The 12,125-nt window shown below is 44.6% G+C and overlaps 1 protein-coding gene across 2 annotated transcripts in view; it reads right to left on the bottom strand.

The window, feature by feature from the left end:
• The window catches only part of ANXA5 (annexin A5), a 36,885-nt gene that overhangs the window by 10,130 nt on the left and 14,630 nt on the right, over nucleotides 1-12,125 (bottom strand). For both annotated transcript variants that reach the window (XM_030564272.1, XM_030564271.1), the window contains exons 4-8: nucleotides 10,732-10,826; nucleotides 8,275-8,388; nucleotides 3,622-3,712; nucleotides 2,437-2,516; nucleotides 1,837-1,893 (exon numbers count right to left, since the gene is read on the bottom strand). In XM_030564272.1, coding sequence (XP_030420132.1) covers nucleotides 1,837-1,893; nucleotides 2,437-2,516; nucleotides 3,622-3,712; nucleotides 8,275-8,388; nucleotides 10,732-10,826 — 437 coding nt within the window. The remainder of the gene's footprint in view (nucleotides 1-1,836; nucleotides 1,894-2,436; nucleotides 2,517-3,621; nucleotides 3,713-8,274; nucleotides 8,389-10,731; nucleotides 10,827-12,125) is intronic.

Here is a 12,125-nt window from a genome sequence, read left to right as displayed (position 1 = left end):
TGCTAGCCCAGCCTCAGTTAGAGAAGCCAAAAGAAGTCTATTTATTGAGGCCAGAAGCTTGTTACTTGCCTAGGCTAACTTAATCAATTTAGAGACAAATCCTGACACAACAAGTTTCAGTAGATAGGGAGACTTACTTGGCTAACCAGACCAGGGTGGGCAAACTTTTTGGCCCGAGGGCCACATCTGAGTGAGGAAATTGCATGCAGGGCCATGAATGTAGGGCCGAGGCAGGGTGCAGGTGTACGAGGGGCATTAGGGCAGGGGGTTGGGGTGCAGGAGAGGCGCAGCAGGGGGCTTACGGCAGGGGTGCAGGAGGAGTTCAGGGTGTGGGCTCCAGCCCGGCGCCACTTACCTTGAGCAGCTCCGAGGTGGCAGCAGCGTGCAGTAGAGCTAAGGCAGGCCCCCTGCCTGCCCTGGCCCCGCACCACTCCCAGAAGCGGCCATCACCACATCCCTGCAGCCCCTGGGGGGAGGGGGGAGAAGAGGGCTCCGTGCACTGCCCTCGCCTGCGGTACCTCCCCCGAAGCTCCCATTGGCCGCAGTTCCCTGCTCCCATCCAATGGGAGCTGCGGGGTGGCAGAGCCTGCAGGTAAGGGCAGCACACAGAGCCTTCTGCCCCTGCCCCTCCCCCAGCGGTGCCAGCCACTTCTGGGGACAACACGGGGCCAGGGAGCCTTACTTAGCCCCATGGCGCCATGGGGGTGGCAATCCCACAGGCCGGATCCAGAGCCCTGATGGGCCAGATCCAGCCCGTGGGCCATAGTTTGCCCACTCCTGAACTAGACTAACTGCCAATCTCTGATTTCTTCAGGGCTGATTTTCAAGCTCAATAGATGGAGATGGAAGTTTTCTGGATTTCTACAGCTCCACATCAGAGGTAGGAATAGAAGTGGAAGAGCATATATTACACATATATATTGCCAATTCCTCTATTACTTTTGTACCAAACCTCTAGCAAGAGTGTATTTTATTGATCTTGTACTTTACTTTCCCTTCTTGATTACTTTTCTGACTAATCTTAACAACCTGTAGGAGAAAGTTTTCAGCCCGAATCTGAAACAGCCAATATGCAACATGCATTCAACGATCTCTGCAATCAAACTGCTGAGAATCTGACCACTACTATAATTAACATCAAAGCCAATCTGATCTGCTAAGAGGTGCCATTTCAATTATTGTATTTCTCCTACTCCTGCTTTTCCTGTTTGGAGTGCAGTTCTAAAGAGTTGGCGGCAGAGCCATGGAAAATATAATTCAACTCCAGTATTTCACTCCCTGGAAAATTATTCAGACAGTCACCATATCAGTAGTGGCAGCTCTGGAACTCCCATGTGGTTACAACAAAGCAACATATTTGGACCACATATACATGAGCAATGCTAATGTTGCATTATCTAATAAATTACAGGTCCTAAACAAGTCCTTTACGTAGAGGTTGGCCTATATCAGAACATCAGATCTGAATGAATCTGAATGCCCCCAAATTTGCAGGTGACAAACATGAACATCCAACGTTGGAAACATCCATTTCTCTCAGACATCTGTAATGCTCCCACTGCCATACTATTTAGGCTGCTCATTTTATAACTGGCAAAACTGGGGTGAGGAAGAGGTGGAACAGAGGGGAAGAGAGTCCTAAAACTTGTGTTTGAAATCTGGATCTGAATGTTGCAGCTTGCATGACCTCTGTTTTCACATCACTTGCAACAGAAAGGAAGCAACAGTTGTTTCCAAAACCAAAGTATCTCTCTCACATCTGGGCCCCACTTGTGCATCCATTTTATTTGTATATTAACCAGCTGAAACACACTAAGGAAATTTTTTTTCACTTACCTGAGCATCTTGCTCAACCAGACCCTCATCAATTCTTCCATCAGGGTCTCTATTAGCCTAAAAATAATATCCAATGTTTAGTCCAAAACAACATGTCCAATATAATGAACATAAGATTCAGTGTCAAATAATCAGTAATTTAGTGTTTTTCCACAGTCTTATTTCCCTTCCTTCAGCAGAGTGAATTAAGTACTGCCCTCCCAATTATAAACTAAAATGTATGTATCAAGCTCTGTTATCTAACAGCTTCTCAAGAACACCACTGCAAATTGGGAGTACCAGAGCACAACTGGATCCTGAAACTGAACCACCATTACTTCCAATCCACTCACTGGGATCAATCCTGCACTCTGCTACTGCCCCTCCATGCAGCTCTGCTGTAGACCAGCTCTCTGGGTGGAATAAGCAAGCAACTATACCAATCTCCAAGATCTATGTCTATAGATGTATGAAAATAATTCAGAGTGGCCTCTATGTAAAACAGATTTAGATTCTGAGTTATCTTTAAACAGTAGTGAAATAAGCAAACACTGCCCTGAATTCTGCAGTCTAACACTCCAATCTCAGAGATGCTCACACACATACAAAATGAAGACTTACCTGAACAAGGACTACTAGCATCCTCTGATAGTAACCTGTTGTGTCTCCTGTGATATGATCTTCTAAGTTGGATTCATATTCTGCAAGAGAACATCACCTTACAGAATTTCTCAGCTCTTTCTAATGGAAAAAAAGTGATGCCCTCTCTAGTCCAAGAGACAGAGGAAGTTGAAGGCTCCCCTAATCTGATCATCATCATCTGTCTAATCAGCCTCAAGGAGCCTTATAGGCAAAGGGCTGTATGCTGTCTTCATTGATATCTGCATAACCCAATGGCACTGCAAAGATGAGGCCGAAGGTACAATCTGGCCTTTATCAGCAAAAAAAAAAAAATCACTAAACCAACTATTACTCAAAGTCAGACCCAGGTTCTGTTCTCATTTCCAGTGTCAGGGCAGGCTCTGCAAGCAAAGAGCACTGGAGAATTCTGCACTAAGCAGGGCGTGTCTGGTTGTATTTAGATGTGAAACGTTCCCTCCAATACAGGAGCCTGGATGCATACATAGTTAATTTAGCTAGTGGCCTTTCTTTTTAGGAAGTCCCCCTAACCATGGAAGAAAAAGGTTTAGTCCCTATGAATCAAAAGGAAGAGCCACCTGGAGATGGGAGAAGACCCATCACTCTTACTGGGGACGCTGTACTCTCTGTGGCTCATCCCACCCCAGAAACACAGAGGAAGAGATGCACTGGCTTTAGCATGAATAGCCTTAGATTGCTCAAAAAAAAGATAACCCTAGGTGGTGCTCAGATAACAAGCAAAAATCTTAATAATGAACAGCTGATTTTAGATAAGAGTTTCAGTTCGTTATTTGGTGCCAATTTCCTCCTTCCCCATTATTGGACTCTCCCCTCACATTTTTAGAGTGAATAAAATTAACAGAAAAGGGCCAAATTTAAAGTGAAATCCCACTATAAATGGAAAAATATTAAACATTATATCCCAACTACAATTTGGCCACACCAAAAAAAAAGTTAGACTGCACAGCTGTGTCTGAGCACTAGATTCTGGCAGTGCTGGGGTCCCCAACCCATCAGAATACAATTCTAATTTTAAGACAAGTCTTCATTTTGCACTCCCACCCCCATTTCTTCCCTCAGCTCTCAAGTACGCAGTGTTAACACAGACATTAAAAATGTTAAGAGGGATAAAGAGAGGACACATTTTAAACACTGACTGAACTTTACCTTCCAGATAAACTTGTTTTATATTCCGCAGCTCTGCAGTTGTTCTGGAGGCAAGAATTTCAGTCAGCACTTTCTCGTTGGTGCCTGCTCCCTACATTAAGAGCACAAATACAGAGCAACTGATACAGTAACTGAGAGAAAGATAATTATTTCTTACAAAGCCAACAGCAGTATTCTACCTAACAAACTTTGGGGTGGGGAGAGCAGAGTTTTCTTTCTACCAGCTGTGTACTTTTCTATGTGAAATAAAGTCAGTTTTTAAGTTTGGTTTGACTTTAAATGGGGCCTAATTGAAAGCTCAATGAAAATAATGGAAAGACTTCTCTCTGTCTTAAATGAGCTTTGGAGGAGACTCTCAGTGCTCAAGCACACCAAGCTCTGTTTCATTTAGGTAACATAATCTGTAACATTAGTGCAGCTGAAATGATGTAACTGTACTTCCCAGGCAACTCTCTGGTGCTCGCCTTGTCTTACAATATCTCACCAGGATCGCGCGCATAACAGAGTCAACCCAGGAACTATGGCTGCATCACTTGAATTGCACAACATTTACAACCAACATTTTAGTCACCAGCAACACACATTTTTTAAATAAAATTGCCTACTCGGGCACCCAAGTATTTTAAGTCAACGTGCTCTAATTACAATGTGCACAACAGTCACTTTCCATTCCTTTAAGTATAATATTTGCAAAAGCCAAGGCAACACCTTATTTATGCACGCCTGGATTGGCTGTGCCTATAGGGTGATACAAAATGAATGCTAATCAGCCCTAGCTCAAAATGGTTTTCTTCAAACAGTCAGCCACCTGGCCTCAGCAAGCATTTACAACTCTTCTGAAATGAGAAAATTCTATTCATAAATTACTTATAAGTATCTCTCTAAACAAAGTCAATCAGGTTATGCACCATCATCTGAATACATACAGCTAGACTGACAAAGGTGTGGTAACTAGGGTGATCAGATTGCAAGAGTATAATATCGGGACACATGGGAGTCAGCTACAGGAAGCTGCGAGGGGGGCGCAAGGCCCTGGCCCCTGCCGCAAGCCAGAGGCACATGGCCCCAGCTCCAGGCCCTGCCACATGCTGTGGGTCAGAGGCACACAACTACGGCCCCCAGCACATGCCACAGGTTGGGGGCTGCAAGTGGGGGGTCTCAGGGCTAGCGTAGGGGCATGGGAGCAGGGTGCTGCCTTTCAAAGGGAGTTTGGGTGCAGGAGGGGGCTCAGGCCTGCAGCAGGGTGTTGGGGTGTGGAAGGGGCTTCGGGTGTGGGCTCCTGGTGGCGCTTACTTCAGGCAGCTCCCTGGAAGTGGCAACGTCTCCCTTTGGGTCCTAGGCAGAGGTGCAGCCAGGCAGTTCTGCACACTGCCTCCACTCGCAGGCGTCGCCCCTGCAGCTCCCATTGGCCACAGTTCCTGCCAATGAGAGCTGCGGAGCCAGCACTCATGGAGGAGGCAGCACACAGAGCCCCCATGGCTCTCCTCTACTTAGGACCCAGAAGGAGATGTCGCCACTTCCGAGGAGCTGCACGGAGCTGGGTAAGAAGTATGACAACCCTACTGAATATCAGGAAAAATGGCATCCCGATCATACATCAGTCGGGATGTGAGACAGAGTTAAATATCAGGACGTCTGGTCACCCTAGTGGTGACACTGAGTGTCACCATGCCTAACTTTTAGCCACCTAGAAAAATCACCGAGATTCACAAAACCTGACTTAAACATGCAGGCTCTCTATACAATGAAAGTGGAAAGAGGTGCCTCAGATTAGGATGCACAAATTCCAGCAGCTCCCTGCCTAAGCAGCCAAGACACCTACATACAAGGTAAGGAAATGCCAAGGTGAAGGATAGGTCCTAAGGCCCCACCTAAGTCTGGGCTACAATGAAGCGCCTCTCTCTGCTTGCAAGTCTGACCTGCAAACCCTCTCTTGGCATTAGACGCCTACATCGTTTTTGCAAGGAGGAGTTCCCTTATAGCCTTTAGCCCAGAGGTGAGGGCTTACCCAGGATGCGGGAAACCTCCGAGTCAAGTCCCCCTGCCACCCGAGGGGGAGAAAGGATCTGCCACCTCTCTGGTGAGTGCCCTAGCCAGTGAGCTGTGAGATATTCTGACATTGGGCTCCCTCAGTCTCTCCTGTTGAAGCTGTTCAGCTGTGGATAAATAAAAACAGTCACTGGAGCAAGGGGACTGGATCCTGGATCTCCCACATGGGTGCCCTAACTACCAAACTATAGAGAATGCATGGTCCTGAAAATGACACTCTCTTCCCTGCCAACCCCATCACTCTCATGATCTATCCTGTTTATTTAAACAGGAAAGACTGAGGGATGCCGTCCCACCACCTATCAGAATATTCTACAGGACAGTAGTTATGATGCTCACCTGAGAATTCAGGTTTTAGAGGGGTAGCCGTGTTAGTCTGTATCAGCAAAAACAATGAATAGTCCTTGTGGCACCTTAGAGACTAACACATTTATTTGGGCGTAAGCTTTCATAGGCGATAACCCACTTCATCAGATGCACATGCGAATTCAAATCCTTTTCTCCCCATTAGGCAGATGAGGGACTTATTTGGCATGTGGGAGACACCCCTCCCCATTCAAGTGTTCTAACCACTGGGCTAAATGTTACAAAGGAAGGTCCTTCCCCCATCATTTTATGAGCTCACCTATGTGGGCCTGATCCAGCAAGTGAGCTCTGAGCATGCTTACCAGATCAGGCCCTGCAAGCAAGTTAGGCAAAGGAGCAGCTGTCTTCCCCCAGTTCATGCATAGCACTGGAGCTTAGGCATCCAGATGACTAGGGTGAAGCAGCAGAGCATATGCAGAGAGGCAGAAATATAGGTGTCAAGTGAACTTTTACTGCAAAAATTTAGATGATTAACAAGTTTACGTGCCCACAGGTCTCGGTAGTATCTGAGTGCGCGTTTGGCAAATCCCAGCAATGCCTGATTCTGGGATTTAGGCACCTAAAGTGGCAGTTAGGTATCTAAGTCCTTTTGCGAATCTAGCCCACTTATTTTTAAAAAGAAAAAATGTTAACCACCTCACCAGCTTTGTTTAATACCATTTATTCTATTTTAAACATTGAGTGTTAGAGGGATAAGAAAAAAAATCTTGCTTCACTATTTATACCTGCTTCGCTACAACCCTCCATTCTGCCCATTTTTCTTTGCCCCCTTTTTTTTTTTAAAGTAATTGGGGGGGATGACAGTTTTTTGCCTCTTCTCAGCCACGTTTCTACTTGTTTCTATGTTCAATGTCCCTTCTCCTTCCCTCTCCAAATATTATTTGAGACATTACAAAAAAAATCCCAGACTTCAAAGTCAACATTTGGTTAGGATACTATACTCAGCAGGAAGGTCCTCAGAAAAGCAGTTTACATAACACACTAGTTAATAGATTAGCTAACAAAGGTCTTGGGAATTTACCTCTCCAGGTCACCTGGCCGAGCACTAGATAGTACCATGTCAAGTTCAACGTTCTCTGGTTTAATAAGTAAGTTCTACAAACAAATCAGAGATATCCATATTCTAAACCCTGGCCTTCAAAGTCAATGTCATCAGGGACAAATAGCAACAGGGCTTCAGAAAAGAAGTCAAGGCACACTGAATAACATGCTCAAACTGTAGGACTAGATAGATAAAATAGGAAAATGGTGCTATCTGCTTCTTTTTCCCCAAAAAGGGAGCAATGCATTTAGCCAAAAAGAGAACTGTTACCAATTTACAGGAGTTTAATTCTTCCTATGTATTAATAGTACATTTTTAGAGCTGATTCAAAAGGGATAAACACCTGCCCATAAATTTTTATTTAGAGCATCAATTTACAAGAGCATGTCATTGACTAACCCATCTCTACTCAAGGTACAGCTTCATCTCTCTCTGATGTAAATTCACCCGTCAAACTTTTGACCATACTAAAAATGGAAAGGGGGGGCAGGGGAGGAAAGTATGGAGATGAACATGACCAAACGACAGAGGAACCTGCAAAGATTAGTGTAGATCTATACAAGGAAAGGAAGAAAGTAATACAGATACCCAATGAAGGGATAAAACCAATCATCATCAACTATTCCTGATACCGCAGTGGTGCACAAGAGGCTCTCTCTCTTAAATAGAGGTTAAGAACAGAAGTTTGGAAACCACTGCACCAACTTACCAACTGCCCTGAGCAATCTATGGACCTTATGATTCCTAGTATAATGTGAGTAAATTGTCTTTTCTGTGTCCTGCACAATAAACATTATATTGAACAATTCAACAAGGAATAGTTTTTTTAAACAAACAAAAAAAAAGAACACACACACAAAACCCACTACACTGAAATTAACTGCTACTAAGTAAGACAAGTCTCAAGGTGCACACCTTGTAATGCCCAACTCCACAGACACTGATCTTTTAACATCTGGTGTTTCTTTGAAAACAGACATTTTTGATTTCTAACCTACCTGTCTCTGATGAGCTGTTAACAACAACAAGTCAAGTCATGAAAATCAATGTTAGAAACATGAATGTAATCAGTATAGTATGTTATTAGCATTAAAATGAAATCTCTAACTCTAAGGAAGCAGAATCATTCTTAAAGCAACAAGATTGGAGCAAGAAATATTTCATTCAATTGTTTCATTTTCTCCCACTCCTTTTACCTTAAGGGCATGCTTGAGTTCATGGGCATCAAAAAGTCGTGCTGGTCTCATCAAAGCCACCATCAGGGTTTCAAATTTGCCAGTTAGTTCTGATTTCAGGTCATCTACAAGATCCTAACTCACAGAATAAACAGTGCTACAATTAGGAAGCCATTTCAAAAAGCAAGCACATAGCTCAGCGGTTGCTAAGTTTTTTGAGACGGGGGAAGTGTGGTTGAAAGTCTAAGGTAGAGAACGCATAGGTATTCTGTAATACAGGAATACATTTTGTTCTGTGGGTTACAGAATATACTTTGGTGAACATCATTTGAGGACTACAATTTTTAGATGAAAGCAAAAGCAGGACACTAACAGGATAAAAGTAATGAACTAATACAACTTCAGCAAATGGAGCAAATTTTTGCATATTAAAAAAAAACACTCTTTTTAACAGTTAAATGTCCACCCTCCCCTTTGTCGTCAGATGGCCACCGGTGTGGTGCTCTGCTCTATTCAATGTTGATATCAGTCGGCTGCGTGCGTGTGGTCCCTCTGTGCGGTGCCCCGGCTCTGCACAGGAGCATTCCCATGGCAGCGATTTGAAGTTTCCAATGTAGACATACCCATACTGAACAGAAGAACAATGGTTGAGATTTTCAATGCTGAGGCTAAATCACCTAGGCAGATTTGGAAATCTCTATCTAGATTTGGAGAAGACTCCATGTGCCAGGACCAGATTTTCCAAAGTTTCAAGCACCCATAACTCCAACTGAAGTCAAAGGAGTCACAGGCACTCACCACAAGCACAGGCACTTTGAAATTTAGGCCCACAACCTCTTCTCTTTAGTTACCACCAGTTGTTTGTTTCATTCCTTGTATACTGGTTTTCCTAGTACAAGCTTTTGATTTGTAGAATGCTTGAACAATTATTTATCCTTATTACGCATAATGCACACAGATATTCTTAGTTTTTTAGCATCTTACACACTAACTACAGCAGGTCCTCGGTATATGTTGGGGTTGTGTTCTTGAAAAGGGCCACGGATAACGAAACGATGCATATCGGTGACCTGCTGGTACAGCAGTGGTATAGGCAGGAGGAAACACTTGGGTGGGCAGGCAATGATAGAGGCGGAAGGGTAGGAGTTATCTGGCGGCCTGTCCCAACCCTCCAGCTGGCCTTGGGGGTCAGGGGGAATAGATGCTCTGGCTAGGGGCTCCCGGAGAAATGGGAGGCCCCATAAAAGCATGCACCACCACACCCTCACCTGCTCCACACACCCTATCTGGCTCTCGGGGCTTCCCCCGCTCTGCCAAGTGCTCTGCCAGGGGAGCAGGACGCAGGAGCTTGCCCCACACAGCCCATCCGGCACTCCAGCTGGGGAGCGGGGTCGGGCGCAGGGGCTCACCCTGCTCTGCCCACCCGATGCTCCAGTCGGGGAGCAGGGTTGTGGCTTGCCCTAGCACTCCAGCCAGGGACAGGGGCTCAAAAGCCCCCGCACCCCAATCCCGCTCCCCAGCTGGAGCACCAGGCAGGCATAGTGGTACAAATAGTGGGGCAGGGTGGGCCTGGATGTCTACGCATATCCATGCATACACATCACTCACCAGTAGGGAAATGTGTTCCAATTCACGTTGGTCCTGATCCGCATATCCGTTGTTTGCAGTACTGTACTGTAAGTTGCAAATGACAGATATGCAGACCAAAGTGAATCGGAACACGTTTCCCTATTGATGTGCGATAGATGTGTGAAACAATGAATAAGGGGAAACATAAACCAGGGACCCCCTGTATTATATTTAGGAAGCAGAGTTTAGCATTACTGGTAGCAATCACAGTGCTTTTTAATTTTGTTTAGCTATCAGGGAGGTGGGGGCAGAAAGCTAAAACACAACAACAAAAAATTTATTCTCCAACTGCACTTAATACAGGTTAAACAGACAAAGATTTAAGGAGAGATGCACTTTATCCAACAGTGCTAAGATAAGGAAATTAGTTCTTTGTGTTTGTCTTATATGCACTTCTTTTCATCTATCAACAAATTAGGGTTTACTCTCTCTTTTTGCAATACTCGATAGTTACAAAATGTGACAAATCAAGGCACTAGAGAATTCTGTCCCACTAGATCAAGAATCACCTCTGGCATCAAAATACTTGTATGTCTCTGTATATCAGGAACAAGGATCAATCCTTGAAGCACACAGAGTAATAGGAAAGTGAAGATGACGTTTGGACTATAATGGGCCAGAAGACTCCACAGGAGGAGCACATGAAAAAGAGAATGTAATGTCTATATGATAATCTAAACTGAATATTATTCTTATTTCATTGGTGAGTACGATATATTTTTTAAGGAAATGTCAGACAAATAACAGAACCACATATTCTCATTAAATGAACATTCTACAGAACAGTGGATGGATTGTGAGTGTGTTCCATTCAGCTGATTTTTTAGAGTACTTTCTTCTTCCTCTTACCCTGCCAAATAAGGTTTTAAAAGCAGATGCAATTTGTTGGCGTTGAGCATTGCTTCTGCTAGTAAGGATCTTCAGGACAGCCTCTTCATCGGTACCTGAAGTTATTTGAAGAGGGGGAAAAAGAACATTAACAGTTAGAAAATTTTTTTAGAAATCTAATAGTGTAAACTTTGAAAGGACTGAACATTATGAACAGTCACTAAATCAAAGGTAAAAAGCAGACAGTTTAGTTAAATAGCCACACCGATGAAAATTTCAGTAGACCTCAAGCCATAACATTAGATTCTGACACACTGGTATAAGAATAAAATGGATTGAGTTCTAACATGCTGCTCTCAGGCAGGATACCACTGCAGGCTCAGTTGCCAACATGACGGACAGCAGCTACAGAAATTAATCATACTTTGCACTTCTATAAAACTTCTCATCTGTGACTCTCAGTGATTTACTTCAGGCTAAATGCACCCCTGGAGTTAACATCAGGGATGCATCTAGCCATTAAGCCTGCTAGGGTAGCTATATCCTATTCTTACTTTATGTGCACCAGATGGCAAAACCCTTATTCACACTGAGCAGTTACTATTTCCATTAATGATGCAGCATGAGCAGGGGTATCACAGTGTGGTGCCTACATGGATAAACTGAGGTACAGAGAGTATACTCATGCCTTACACCCAGGCTCGGAGGGGGCTAGATTCACACAGTGAATGACTGACGCAAATGGGCTATAAGACAGAGCTAAGTGCCCCTGAGGAACAGCACCAGGAATGGGGGCTTCTCTGTAAGACACAGAGCTGGTCATTCCAGCTCTGCATTACCCCCACAAAAACTCCTGATATGGAGGTCTGGCTAGAGGAGGGAAAGGGCAGATTGCCGTAGAAGTGTAGCAAGGGACTCTCTAAACCTCCACTGATTCCCTCCTGCTGCTAGCCTCACAGAGACCAAGGCAGTAGGGAATGCAAGCTAGGGCAGCAGCTTTTGAACAGGGCCATGTACAAAGTGGGGGGCAAGCAGGGGCATGGACACACACACCCCAGTAATTGTCAGGGGCACAGGACTTCTCCAGCCCCAGCAGTGAGGATGGAAAGGGGGAAGTTGAGCTCCTGCCAGGCCACAGGAAGAGTTAGTTCCTCCTGGGCTGGGGATGGAGGGAGATCATGACAGGATGGGGGAAGAGAATGCCCCTGCAAAAGGGGCCAAACTTGAATTTCTGCACACAACTCTGCTTTTGAATAAGAGAAGGGATTTACTTCTCCCTGTGCTGGGGCAGGGGTGAACTTTTTTGAGAATAGCAGAACCAGAACTGGAACAAACCCTAACTCTTGTGCTCACAGGGTTATAATTCCACCACATGTAAAAATTAAAAATCTCTTATCTTTGTTTGCTTTAGCTAA

The sequence above is a fragment of the Gopherus evgoodei genome, chromosome 5 (genome assembly GCF_007399415.2).
Source record: "Gopherus evgoodei ecotype Sinaloan lineage chromosome 5, rGopEvg1_v1.p, whole genome shotgun sequence".
NCBI lineage: Eukaryota > Metazoa > Chordata > Testudines > Testudinidae > Gopherus > Gopherus evgoodei.
Note: the sequence above shows the minus strand (reverse complement) of the source record. Positions and strands in the feature narration are given on the sequence as shown.